We start from the raw sequence: 14,599 nt of genomic DNA on the forward strand, positions 1-14,599 counted from the left end.
ATGAAAAATCCAGAATTTTTGCTTTTTCTACATGTCGTATTAGTGGCAAATCTTTTGAAATTATGTTCAAATATTCCTTTGACCAAGTAATCATTTTTGTTAGAGACCCTCTAATACATGTCAATTCATCAATTAATGTGGTGACGTTTTAGGGAGCAATTTGGTCTGAGATTTGACATAAAGTTATCAATTAATCTGGGACATTTTTATCTGAAACCGCTTTTTCTGCTTTGTTTATACCAAAACCTAACACTGAGAAATGAATATTTGTCAACTTACTAAACCAATTGATAAGATTCAGTTCAAACATTTAAAACACTAAACAACCAATATTTAACATTCAAAACACTAAACAACCAATATTTAACAACATTCAAAACACCAAACAACCAATATTAAACAATAAAAACAATTAAACAACCAAAACATTTTAAACAATAGACTGAATTACTTTTATAATTAAATTCACACCCTCATTTTAAAATGTGGACAAAACTTGTTTTTTCTCCAAGGATCTAAATCTTACCTGGGCAGCATTAACTCCAGCCTCATCCTGCTTGCATTCATTATTAAAATGACAGAAATGAAGTAAGGCTTCAATAAATAAAGGGTGTCTTTCTCCAAAGTTGTATCTGGAAAATATTGATTCAAAAAAAAAAATATTTTAATATAGTAAACAAGGCATACTGCCTAGCTTCACTTAGGTTTTCAAATTATTTGGTGATCGACTGTTATATGGATGCTTTTTTGTTTTAGGTTAAAATAGAATAAAACTGGTGGAAAAATTATTACTTTAGAAAGTTACCTCCATTCTACATAGGCCGAATGATATAGTGTTTTTTTACTTTTTTATAAGAAAAATGTTATACTTATATCAGAAAATACGGCTTCAGGACAAAACTAACGGCTTTGGGGGTTTTCCGATAGGTAGAACGTGTTTAATTTGTTACCATCCATGGTTGGTTTATGTAGAACGTGTTTAATTTGTTACCATCCATGGTTGGTTTATGTAGAACGTGTTTAATTTGTTACCATCCATGGTTGGTTTATGTAGAACGTGTTTAATTTGTTACCATCCATGGTTGGTTTATGTAGAACGTGTTTAATTTGTTACCATCCATGGTTGGTTTATGTAGAACGTGTTTAATTTGTTACCATCCATGGTTGGTTTATGTAGAACGTGTTTAATTTGTTACCATCCATGGTTGGTTTATGTAGAACGTGTTTAATTTGTTACCATCCATGGTTGGTTTATGTAGAACGTGTTTAATTTGTTACCATCCATGGTTGGTTTATGACCTCGCGGTTTAGGGGGTCGTCAAGCTAAACTTATTTTGGATATATAGCTCACATATGAATTCCACTCGCGGTCACTTTTAGTCCCCACAGAGAGCTTAGAGGTGATAAAAATGCCAAGAGATTATCACGAAAGAGATAATATTAGTTCATTTTCAGGTTAAGCTTATGTTGATGTTCGAATATATCTGCTAGGTATGATACTCTCTCCAACCACTCTTTGTCGTTAAAGTATAGCAAAAGGTCTTGTTTCCCTTGCACTTTCAAGAACAACTTGATTTCATCTTTCAATTAAAAACACGATTCACAACATTTCCTTTTGACATCCAGCTTACAGTGTAAAAAAGCAAAACCTCTTAATCTTTATTCATGTATTTGCACAGTTCTTTAAACAGACGGGTGTTTAGGGCTCCAGATTTAGTATAAATTACGACTTTTAATAGCAATGAAGTTGGAAGAGTCTTGCTGGCGTGGGCATACCAGTGAATCATGCAGTGGATTCCCCATCATTATGGAGCTAAATCTTTTACTTTATTTTGGAAAGCCCGATTTTTATCCAAACATGACGCACCATCCGTACAAACCCCACAGTCGTTTTCCCATTTTAATCATCCAGTTTTGTATTGTTAGACAGAGATATTTTGTTGCATCTTTACAGTACTGGAATCCCCAAGAATTAATTTTACCATCTTCAACATGCAGGGTTTGATGAGAATTTCTCCTATTGTGTGAGAGGATTTTTGCTTGGTAATTTCTATTGTGACTTCATATGATGCTTGCACTAATTGTTGTGTTTCCTTGCTAAAAACTTCCTGTTCGATCAAGTCTGTGACGTTTGCAATTAGCTTCTTGTCGACGAATGAACTCCATATCACTTTTGGTGTGTTCCGAATGACTCGCCTCAAAATGCCGTTTGAGCTATGAAAGCTTCATAGACTCATGACTGAGAACAACTTTGCACAGTACGCATTGTTTATTTTTTATTCCATTTCCATTGTGATGTTAGTAAAGCCGAATTTCAGATATTCTTCTATACTTTTTTTTTATTGCTAGGGTTTAGTCTACGAGTGAGCGACCCCACAGAAAGCCCTTCGCGACCAACAGTTTGAGAACCCATGCAATAGACACTAAAGTGACCCACGCTTTTCTTTGTAGTTATTTAAATAGTAGTGTATAATTTATTTATTTTCAAATTTTTAGCGCATTATTAGATAAAATTGATTTTTTAAAATGATGCTATTAATGTTCCGCACTATTACACATCTGTTCTTTGCTTTTCATTTGGTGCGCAATTCATTTTTTCTACGAGATTCTATTCTTATTTTTTTAATTTTAGTATTTAAAAATTGATTAAATATCAGGTCTATATCCCGAGTTGCCATCCCCTAGACTGTTATTTAAGAATATTCGAGAAAATTTAGGGGAGATCACTCCCGCTTTATTTTAAATAGAATAGCGAGTAGAAATGGACATACAATAGAACCAAGTAGAAAAAGTAACTGCACACCAAAAGAACGTAGGCTACACAATGTTTGCATAATACAGCGAAAAAATAGTACTTTATTAAAAACTCTATATTTTATTTTGAAATTAATTAAACATCTTAGTCACATTTATGGCCATCAATTCTTGACCTAAATGAAAAGTTTTGAAAAAAATCGGTCCGGTTGAAGTAATCTGTTTCCAGAGATCGGAAATAGCAAAAATTAAATTAAATTTGATATAAAAAAATAATCTCTATACTACTAAAACTCAAGTTTGTTTACATGTTTGAATATTTATTTGTTTGTCTTATTTACTACTGAGTTAATCTGCCACATGTATAGGCCTGTAAAATAGTATGTAGGTAGAGAACAATTTTTCTTTTTAGACAGACTGTAAATCACAAATTTATTTAAAAACGTTAATTAATTTATTGATTTATTCATTGGTAGATTAACCACATTAATTTTAAAAGTTTCAAACAATAGCTTTATTTTGACTGAATAGTGACGTCACATTACTTGTTTACTTTTTAGTACAATAAAATGGCGGCTTCTATCGAAGAAGATTGTGTTCCCATTCCAATGTTTAACGCGTTCTAAAGCTAATTTTCTGTCTGCTATAACTTTAACAATACGTCCGTTTGCTGTATTTATTACATTCCAACACTTATATCAATTTTCAACTGTCTTTTTCATTTAGTTTTACAATAAATTTCTCTAGATCTACAGATAAGCTATCGAAGGAAGACAATTTTTTAATCTAGATCTAGATCTAACTCTAGGTCACTAGACTTAACGTAAAGTCTAGATCTAGACTTAATGTAAATTCTACATCTAGAATCTATTTCAGGCCTTAATTATTTTATATAAATCTTTTTTAGCTTCAATGATCATCTAATTTGAGAATGCATGGGATCTATCTATCTAGGTTCTAGATCTAGATATAGTAAGATTACTCGCTAATTTGGAGGGGTGGTCAGTTGCTAACAACAATATGGCGTCCGAATCGGACGCATGACTTCCGACCATTTTTAGGCCATGTTTACCCCGAGCAAAATGGCGGGTTTTTACGTTATATAAACATGCTATAGGTGGCCAACGCTAGATATGCCAGAAAAGCATTTTAAAATTTGCTTTGGAGAATGAAGGCTAAATTTTAAAGTCGGTATGATTAAAATTAATAGAACTTTAAAAAGGTCACCTGTGACGTCAGTATATGAAGGGATAGTGTGGTCAGACCCATGCTCAGCCGAAATCCGTGTTTTTAAAAGATAAAAAACGTCTTTTTGAAAGTCGGGTCTGGTTATTTTGTGATAAGTCACAGACGTGATGTCATTTTTGGATGACCCTCGAAACCCACTGTTATCTAACTAGATAACGGGTAGTCTAGTCAAGGAATAAAATCTTACACATACGTTAACATTTCGTCCAGGTAACTAAAATCGCACTTAATTTATCGGTATTTTAGAATCCAGAAATAGAGTATAGTACAATTTCCGGTTGTACAATTTCCGGCCTCGAAGACGCAAAAAAAAAGCCGAGATTTTGATAAAAATGGATTTATGCTCAAAATCTTTAAAAACAAATATGATTTTATAATTAACTAATTTACATTCTTTTTAATATTCTGGGCACCTAATGAGCATCATGTTGTGTTCACAGTGATAATGGAACCATGATTTGGGCACAGAGATGTAAGCACCTTGATACGAGCCAAATGATGTGGACACCATGATGTGCGCACCAAGATGTGGGCGCCATGACGCGGGCACTATCAGTGATGTGGGAATTATCTGTGATATGGGAACATTGATGTCGCCACCATATGTGATGTGGGCACAATCATTTAGGCACCATCAATGATGTGGGCACAATCATTTAGGCACCATCAATGATGTGGCCATCATCCGTGATACGGGAATAGTGTTATGGGCAAATTGTAAAACAAACTGTAAAACCAACACACAAATAAACCGAGAGTGATCTCTCCTAAACTTTCTCGAATATTCTTCTATAACACTACGGGGGATGGTAACTCGGGATATAGACATGAATTTTTAATCCATTTTTTATTACTTAAACTTTTTGAAATAGAGTAGAATCTCGTAGAAAAAAGAAGACACGATAACTTGAGTACCGTTACAGCTAGGTTGATGAAATTTCATATATAAGTATTATATCAAATTTGTAGATAAGTTTAAATTTTTCAGCCATTTCCGATAACCGGAAGTGGAACTATTTCTACTTTCAATTTATCAAACTTGATTACTATTTCAGAGGGATAAATGAAATTTCACATGTAAGTAAATGATCTAATTATCTGCATTCTGTCAAATTTTGAGTAATTTCCGTTGACCGAAAGTATTAATTTACGCTATTTCCGATTTCTAAAAACGCATTTGAATTTATAAAGTACTAATAATATTCCGCACTAGTATACGCATTTTGCTTGGCGTTCGCTTGGTGCGCAATTCTTTTTTCTACGAGATTCTATTCTATTATAAAAAGTTTAAGTAATTAAAAATCATGTTTATATCCCGAGTTGCCATCCCCGTAGTGTTATATATTATTATGAATATTCGAGAAAGTTTAGGAGAGATAACTCCGGGTGTATTTTAACCAGCTATATTTTGTTGGTCTCGTGCTCTTTGTTTTCAATTTTTGACTGTGTTTGTTGACATGTTGTGTGGTGTTATTTTCAATATGGATTGTATTATTTCATCATTGTATTAATTAGTTATTGTGGGTTACCCACAAATCCACTTTGGTTGACACATTTTCCTAGTTCGGTTTTATTTTAATAGGGTTAGTAGATTTGCTCCTCTGCTTGTATGTTCGATTTAGTCAAATTTAATATTGTTGGCAGAACTTTCATAGGGACTTATAATCAGTGGCGTGCAGAGGGGGGGGGGCGGAGGGGGCCCAGGCCCCGGGCAGCCACATCAAATTTTTTTTTAATTTTAATTTTTTTTTTTTTTTTTTTTTTTTTTTTTTTTAGGAAAGCTAAATGTCTACTAAGGTTTGTCTACCTAGGCAGAATTATCAAATTATCACAATTTGCCGAATTCACCGAAATGTGTATATACAATCAACACATGGCACTGATATAGTCATCGTACTGTTCGTGTCGTACAACCTTCAGGGAGAAAGGGGCATCGGTGAAGGGTAGTGGTGTAGTAGTCATTGATATTCCCCGAATAAATGTATGCAGTCTTTCAATTAATAGAGTATCTGATACTTGTGTAGGTAGGGGCATCTTTTAGAGAACACGCCCATAATCATTTTATACACTTGTGGTCATCCATAGAGTATTAAAGCCCATGATTATAATTTACACACGGTAGGGGCATCTTTTAGAGAACACGCCCATAATCATTTGATACACTTGTGGTCATCCATAGAGTATTAAAGCACATGATTATAATTTACACACGGTAGGGGCATCTTTTAGAGAACACGCCCATAATCATTTTATACTTTGTGGTCATCCATAGAGTACTAAAGCCCATGATTATAATTTACACACTGTAGGAGCATCTTTAATGTAATTTGCTTATATTCATCATAATACTTTTGAAGGGCATCCAAACAGTAATTATGCCCGCATTCATTTTATATATCGTCAGGGCAACTTTAAAGTAATTTACTTGTATTCACGTTTGTATTTATATAATTACAGCAATTATGCCCATATTCGTTTATATATTATCGGATATTTATTATGCTTACATTCATTATTGAATGTCTGAAGGGCATCCCTACAGTAATTATGCCCTTGTTCGCTTCATATTTTATCGGGCATCTTTATTATGTTTCTATTCATTGCATAATGTTTGTAGGGCATCCTTATTCATTTTGATGGACGTAACGGCATTCGTAGACTGATTAAGCGCACATCCTCTTGCTTTTTTCTTATTCTAATGATATTCTTTATTCATGGCCATTTGGATTTTTGTGTACGGTTAAATACAAACTTTCAAGTCCGTACTGTTTTGATACACTGGGCCGGGCCGAGTTAACTTCATTCTAAATTTGTCCTTAAGTCTCACACTTCTTAATTACCGGCATTCGCGGCCGCCCGGTCGTACTGTCCAAAAACACATAAATAAGGTGTAGCTGGCTGTCACTTGTTTCACCCCCCCCTCACTTTAGGCACAAACCTTCTATTGTAAGACCGGTAATGTAATACCTAGACGCTCTGTTGGCACGGCCAGAGATCCAGTAATGTAGTACTCGAATCTGGAGACTTTTTTTTGGGATGTTCCATCCCATAGCCATATATTTAAATGCACAGTCTGCGTGATCTTTCACCTCCCCCCCCCCCAACTTTCACCCACCCCAAAGCCAAAGCATCTACTGTCACCCACCCCTAAACCCCACACTACTGAGCGTTCTTATTACATTTGAGAGACATTTCTCTTGGATTCTATAGCCGAAAACGGTGTTTTTCCCACAATTCGAACTAATTATATAAAGTGTCCAAATCTGTCAATGGTTTCCTATTTGTTTTAATTTTAACCACTCATGCTTGTTGATATTGTAATTTGTCTAAAATTGTGTGCTTACTAACACTGTCTCTTTATATAATATACCTAAACGCATGACTTTTATTCTAACCACTGGCCATTTAACGAACAATTTAAACCACTTTATTGCATTAGAGCGATTTTCGAATAATTTATTTTATTTTTGCTTGTGATTAAAAGGGCATTTGCAGATGAAGTAAGCCCGTATTATTTTTAGATAACTTGTAGGGGTACCCAAGAGAATTTATTCGGTTTTGATGCATATGAATATACTAAAGAATAAGAATGTCCGTATTGTTTCTGAGACACTGTAAGGACACCCTCAAGAATAAGCATCAACAGATTTTTAATATACATTGTAGTGATATCATTTCAAACAATTGTGCCCATTTTATTTTTTATCAATTGTAGGGCATACTAAAAGTTGTGTTAAAGTATTTTAATGCAAAGTAAAGTTATCTGTAAAGTAAATGGGCGCTTAAATAGAACTGATGTTATAAATAGTAGAGCCACCTGTAAAGTAAGTGAGTCCACGTTGATTTAATGAATTGTGGGAGTTATAACGACCCTGGTAGCCGTTACTGGATTAATTCCCACACAGGGTTTGCATATGAATACTTGGGGCCTAGAGCCGACCATTAAGTGCGGGCCCCAAGTTTAGCGATACTAAAATTCTATCAAACATCGACAGTGCGCACAAGCAGAAATCGCTGTGCTCTATGACTAGAATCGATATTTTCTCAATGTATCGAGTTAAGACGAGACGCTTTATTCCTACGTATCCGACTACACCTACATACACCTACATAAAATACACCTACATTGGTCAGAATACAATAGGGTATCCCAAATTTACATACCAGGTACAAGGGGGTGGAGGCGGAGGGGGAGGGGGAAGGGCTCACTCAATCAACCCATCGCCAGCCACCAAACAATCACCCGGCGACCGTGGTTCTCTTCCCTGCACACGAGGTGTGCCTCCAATGTGTTTCTATAAAATACAGCATTGTTCAAGTTCGAGATGGGGAGGGGGGGGGGGTTAACTTACTAGGCCTAACATCAACCGTGGCCTCAGTCGTAGCAATAAACAATGGCGAACTTTGACCTTTTAGTTTTTTTCCAATTTAATTCAACGGTGACCGCAGCCCGACCCCGGTAGGGTAATGGAAACTGTAAATTCTTTTGTTGGGCTTGGCATATAACCCCTCCCCCCCCCCCCCCCCCCCCAACATCCGGCATGTCCCCAAACTGTTTTCTCCCTCCCCGAATGAGTCAGTCATTCTTTTGGATATATATGCATGGAGTCTTCTCAAGAGTTCAGCTAAGTCAATTTTTAAAATGCTTTTCTATTCGTATTCTGATTAATAACATAATGTGTGTTATAATTTATCGTCAATAGTAGGGCTACTAACGCTTTAAACACCGTAATTTATATATATATATATATATATATATATATATATATATATATATATATATATATATATATATATATATATATATATATATATATATATATACAATTTATGGGGGCATCTTCCTTTGGTTTTGCCCCGGGCAGCAACATAGCTCTGCACGCCACTGCTTATAATGGGCCCCTAGAGGAGTGTTGTTATGTATGCATGCCATTTTTAGTGTGCATTGATTGTGTAGTGTGTATTGATTGTGTCGTCTGCATTGATTGGGTAGGTCGATGGCTGTGGGATGTATGGATAAGTCATCTCTAATTTACATCCACGTCATTTTTACTTTCTCGTATATACAAATTATAGAGAAAGTATTGTAATCGTGCAAAAAAAATCGAGATTTTTGCAAATCTCGACATTTTTCACTCCCCGATTCGGAAAAACATGGTTTTGCTATCTTGTCCGTATATCTGTGTGTGTGTGTGTGTGTGTGTGTGTGTGTGTGTCTGTGAACATGATAACTTGAGTACCGTTACAGCTGGGTTGATGAAATTTCATATATAAGTATTATATCAAATTTGTAGATCCGTATCAACTTTTGAGCGATTTCCGATAACCGGAAGTGGAAATCTTTCAAAAGTCTGTAACTTAAGTACTATTTCAGATAGATAATTAAATTCACGTTAAAGATCTAATTCTCTGCCTTTTTCAAATTTTGAGTAATTTCCGTTGACCGGAAGTAGTATTTTTACGCTATTTCTGATTTTTCAAAAAACGCATGTGAGTTTATGAAGTACTAATACAATTCCGCACTATTATACACATTTTGTTTGGCGTTCAATTGGTGCGCAATTCTTTTTCTACGCGATTCTATTCTATTTTTCAAAAGTTAAAGTAATCAAAAATGAATTAACATTAATGTCTATATCCAGAGTTGCCATCCCCCATAAAGTTATATAAGAATATTCGAGAAAGTTTAGGGGAGACGACTCCCTGTTTATTCTACAAGCTTTTATATAACTCCCTGTCTCTGTCGTCAGTCTGTCCAGATAGGAACGCCCGGGGCCAAATTTCGAACACTTCTAGCTGTTTTAACGTTAACACGTGGGTCAAGACAAGAAGACAATGCAACATGACATTAAATTTGACTTAATGGACACAAGCGAGAAAAGTCTCAAAGGTATTTGAGAGGTGCATAAATTAATTTAAAGATCTTGCACGGCGTAGTTACAATTAATATGGTTATAAAATCCTGTCTGTCTGGTTTTTTTCGGACTTTACTAAAGATTGGACGTATTTAATGTGTTTAATATTTCCGGTAACTAAATAAAAATTTAAAAAAAAGCAAAAACAATTTGGTTTTCACGTGTAATGGCGACATAAACAATGGCATCCTGATCTACATTCGATTCAAAATACACCCATAATAAATCAAAAGTAGTCAATACGTCTAATAAAGCATTTAATTGTCTCTAAGATCTAAAATCTCGCTCTATAATCTAATCATTTTTTTAGCAAACGAAATTTTCTGAAATTGAAATAGATTGTATGACTAGACTTAGATCTAGAATCTGCTACTTAAATTATATTGTAAAAACTTTATACAAGCATGTAGTTGATATTACTGTAGTAGAAGGCTTTAATAAATTACTAAGGCCTACCTACTTTGTTGTCTTTTTACAGCAATATGTATCTGATACTGGACTGAGTTTAATTAAATTCAAATTCATATATAGTAATTGGTCTACTAAGTTTTTGTAGCCTAGTAGTACAATCTAGATCATACCAGCCAACAACAAATAACCACATTATTATTATTTGGTTAATGATTAGGCTAATTTTTTTTTAATCCACTGTTTATAAAAGAAACAAATCAAGCTAGAAACATTATAAGTGAGATGGTTTAGAATAATAACAATGGACCCAGTCTACAATTGATACAATTGCAGGTCTACATAGGGCCTACAGTCTAGTAGTTTACAGTAGGCACCTAGTGTGTAACTAGTATACTAGTGTGTAGCTGTCCAGAGTTAAGATTCTTAATGCCTTAATGCTTTCCCCTGATAAGCCATGTGTGCTATAAATGACATAACATGACATCGAGGTGAGAAATGTTGAGGGGAGAGCAGTGGGACTTTCCCCTTTGTTCTCCCTGCTGGGCCCTGAGGGTCAAAATTATATAAGAAATACTATCTCTGTGGGGCTGGGTATCACGGAGGTGAGACATTTTCAGGGGAGGGCAGGGCAGACTCCTCTTTGGTTTTATTGTGGGCTAGATACAGGTGGGGGCAGCCATCATGAGGGTTGAACATCAGTATTAATGTGTCTGATCACTTCCCTGCTGGATTATAAGGGTATTAAATTGTATAACATGCTACCCAGATTGGTTATTACCCATGGATTATATTAGTCGTTGTAGTGTGGGTTTTGTAGAAGTTAAGTGGTCTCACGTTTGCTACAGTAGATAACCTATAATATATTACTGCATTTGATCAGATTCGTCTACTTAAAATCTAAACGCAAACGGTATTACTAACAGTATTTTTATTTAGAAATTTCGGCCACATATTTATATTATCCACGAAACTGTCAATAACTGTATAAGGATCTTCAATTCCTAAGAGTTCAAATTTTTTAACATATTTTTCCTTTTCCGCGGGCGCGATTCTTTACATACGGTGAACACGTCCAGCGCTGGTGAACAGCTGATTGTGTTTACGTCTGGTGTACACCACTGTGGCGGCGGGCGTAGGTATCACGTGATTTAGGTCACGTGTTTGCAAGGACTCTATTGGATAGGCCGACATAAATTTCATTGTACACATTGTAAGCTAAAAATAGAAAACTAGGTCATGGGGTTTTAAATTTGCATTGTTATTTAAAAACTTGATCTGCAAAGTTTTGTAAACAAATAGTTATCGATCACTAAGTTACTGTACAGCCAATTAATATTTGTCTTACGAAAGTGAAATATCCGGTTATAACTTAGGCTTGATGAAAATAAATAGAAATGTAGCCTTAAACTCAACAAATTATTTTCAAGTTCTCTGGATTTGCAACTTTTATAGCATTTATTCTAAAAATATAAAATTTCTAAATTAATTTTAGGCTTAAGTTTTTATTTTTTATTTTTTTTAAGGTCTAAATCTAAAAAGCACGTTTTTATTCCATGTCAACAACACTATGGAAGGAATCTCGTCAACTCGCTTGTCTCCATTAGTTGCCTGATTAATTTTTTATGAATTAATTAAAATTGTGTTCAAATTAGTAGGCTGTCTCATCAAACTATTTCACACTATTAGACACGCGTCATCACTTTCATAAGGTGCGCATGGTCTTTAGTCATGCAACTCTATTGTGCAATTTTAAAATTTAAAATATTGAAAAAATAATTCATATAAAACGTTTTAATAACAAGCTTTTATGTAATAATGCACTAAAAAGTAGAAAATAAATTATACACTACTATTTAAATAACGATAAAGAAAAAGTGGATCTCTTAATAAATATTAGTAAAGGTATCCAATAGATACTAATGTGACCCACGCTTTTCTTTATAGTTATTTAAATAGTGTATAATTTATTTTCTACTATTTAGTGCATTATTACATAAAAGCTTGTTATTGAAACGTTTTTTATGATTTTTTTTTTACAATTGCGGTGTACTGAGACCTTTCTTAAGACTTTATATGTAATAAAAACCGATTTTGATATTTTAGATTTTAGGATTAGTATAGTTAGTATGTTATTATTAGTTGAGATAGTAGAAGTTAGTGTATAAACCTTATTTACCATGTGTACATATGTGTGTATTTTCGTAAATTTTTATAAGATTTTTTATTATTTTTTCCTTCCATTCAGGTTACTTTTGTAACTTGGCTAGATGTATTGAAAGTTTTTTTTGTTTTGTTGGGTTGTTTTGTTTTGAAGCTAAGTTTAGTTAATTATTGAGAATTTTAATAAAGAGTGTTTTCATTTATTTTGTTGTTCATTTAATAAAAGTTATGATTATCTTTTGTTTCTCTATCAAGATTAAAGTTATGAGTTAAACCCCTGTGGGTTGAACCAAAGTTGCTCAGACGACCGATTAGATTATAGTCCTAGGGAGGTAGAGTAGGTTAAAGGTCACCCCCCCCCCCTGTCAGGGCTTACATTTATTTTGATTCCTATGTCACATGTGCAAACTTGTGAGCGAAATTTCAACACCACCTCTACCTAACCGATTTCGTTCAAAATTTCAACCATTACTACATGACTGATTTCGTTCAAAATTTGAACCATTCCTACATGACTGATTTCGTTCAAAATTTCAACCATTCCTACGTGACTGATTTCGTTCAAAATTTCAACCATTCCTACATGACTGATTTTGTTCAAAGTTTCACTTGATGACAATGCACCGTGACACAAAATGAAACTAATTAGATGTTCGATTAGCTTTTTAAAAATTAATCAATGTTTTCTTCATGACGCAATGATTTTCACTATATTATACAAAAAAAATTCTTCTATTTTTATAAGGTGTATCAAACAAAAGGAAATGTTGAAGTTCTCAATCTAATCCAATTTTCATGAAAACCATCTGAAATACAAATAACTGCTGCATGTCATCTCACTTATAAAATTTACGTTTTTCATAGCTGCCATAGTTGCTGACCTAGATTTGGTCATTCTATTGCCCCAGGTTTTGTATGCTGACCTAGATTTTGTCATTCTATTGCCATAAGTTTTGTATGCCGACCTAGATTTTGTCATTCTATTGCCCCAGGTTTTGTATGCTGACCTAGATTTTGTCATTCTATTGCCATAAGTTTTGTATGCTGGCCTAGATTTTGTCATTCTATTGCCCCAGGTTTTGTATGCTGACCTAGATTTTGTCATTCTATTGCCATAAGTTTTGTATGCTGACCTAGATTTGGTCATTCTATTGCCATAAGTTTTGTATGCTGACCTAGATTTTGTCATTCTATTGTCCCAGGTTTTGTATGCTGACCTAGATTTTGTCATTCTATTGCCATAAGTTTTGTATGCTGACCTAGATTTTGTCATTCTATTGCCCCAGGTTTTGTATGCTGACCTAGATTTTGTCATTCTATTGCCCCAGGTTTTGTATGCTGACCTAGATTTTGTCATTCTATTGCCATAAGTTTTGTATGCTGACCTAGATTTTGTCATTCTATTGCCCCAGGTTTTGTATGCTGACCTAGATTTTGTCATTCTATTGCCCCAGGTTTTGTATGCTGACCTAGATTTTGTCATTCTATTGCCATAAGTTTTGTATGCTGACCTAGATTTTGTCATTCTATTGCCATAAGTTTTGTATGCTGACCTAGATTTTGTCATTCTATTGCCCCAGGTTTTGTATGCTGACCTAGATTTTGTCATTCTATTGCCATAAGTTTTGTATGCTGACCTAGATTTTGTCATTCTATTGCCCCAGGTTTTGTATGCTGACCTAGATTTTGTCATTCTATTGCCATAAGTTTTGTATGCTGACCTAGATTTTGTCATTCTATTGCCCCAGGTTTTGTATGCTGACCTAGATTTTGTCATTCTATTGCCATAAGTTTTGTATGCTGACCTAGATTTTGTCATTCTATTGCCCCAGGTTTTGTATGCTGACCTAGATTTTGTCATTCTATTGCCATAAGTTTTGTATGCTGACCTAGATTTGGTCATTCTATTGCCATAAGTTTTGTATGCTGACCTAGATTTTGTCATTCTATTGCCCCAGGTTTTGTATGCTGACCTAGATTTTGTCATTCTATTGCCCCAGGTTTTGTATGCTGACCTAGATTTTGTCATTCTATTGCCCCAGGTTTTGTATGCTGACCTAGATTTTGTCATTCTATTGCCATAAGTTTTGTATGCTGACCTAGATTTGGTC

The 14,599-nt window shown here is 34.5% G+C and overlaps 1 protein-coding gene across 2 annotated transcripts in view; it reads right to left on the minus strand.

Moving 5' to 3' along the window:
• The window catches only part of LOC131956962 (uncharacterized), a 50,788-nt gene that overhangs the window by 12,764 nt on the left and 23,425 nt on the right, over positions 1–14,599 (minus strand). For both annotated transcript variants that reach the window (XM_059321617.1, XM_059321616.1), the window contains exon 10: positions 527–632. In XM_059321617.1, coding sequence (XP_059177600.1) covers positions 527–632 — 106 coding nt within the window. The remainder of the gene's footprint in view (positions 1–526; positions 633–14,599) is intronic.

This window comes from Physella acuta, unplaced genomic scaffold (genome assembly GCF_028476545.2).
Source record: "Physella acuta isolate Inbredline_101_S28 unplaced genomic scaffold, ASM2847654v3 ptg001190l, whole genome shotgun sequence".
Classification (NCBI taxonomy): Eukaryota; Metazoa; Mollusca; class Gastropoda; family Physidae; genus Physella; species Physella acuta.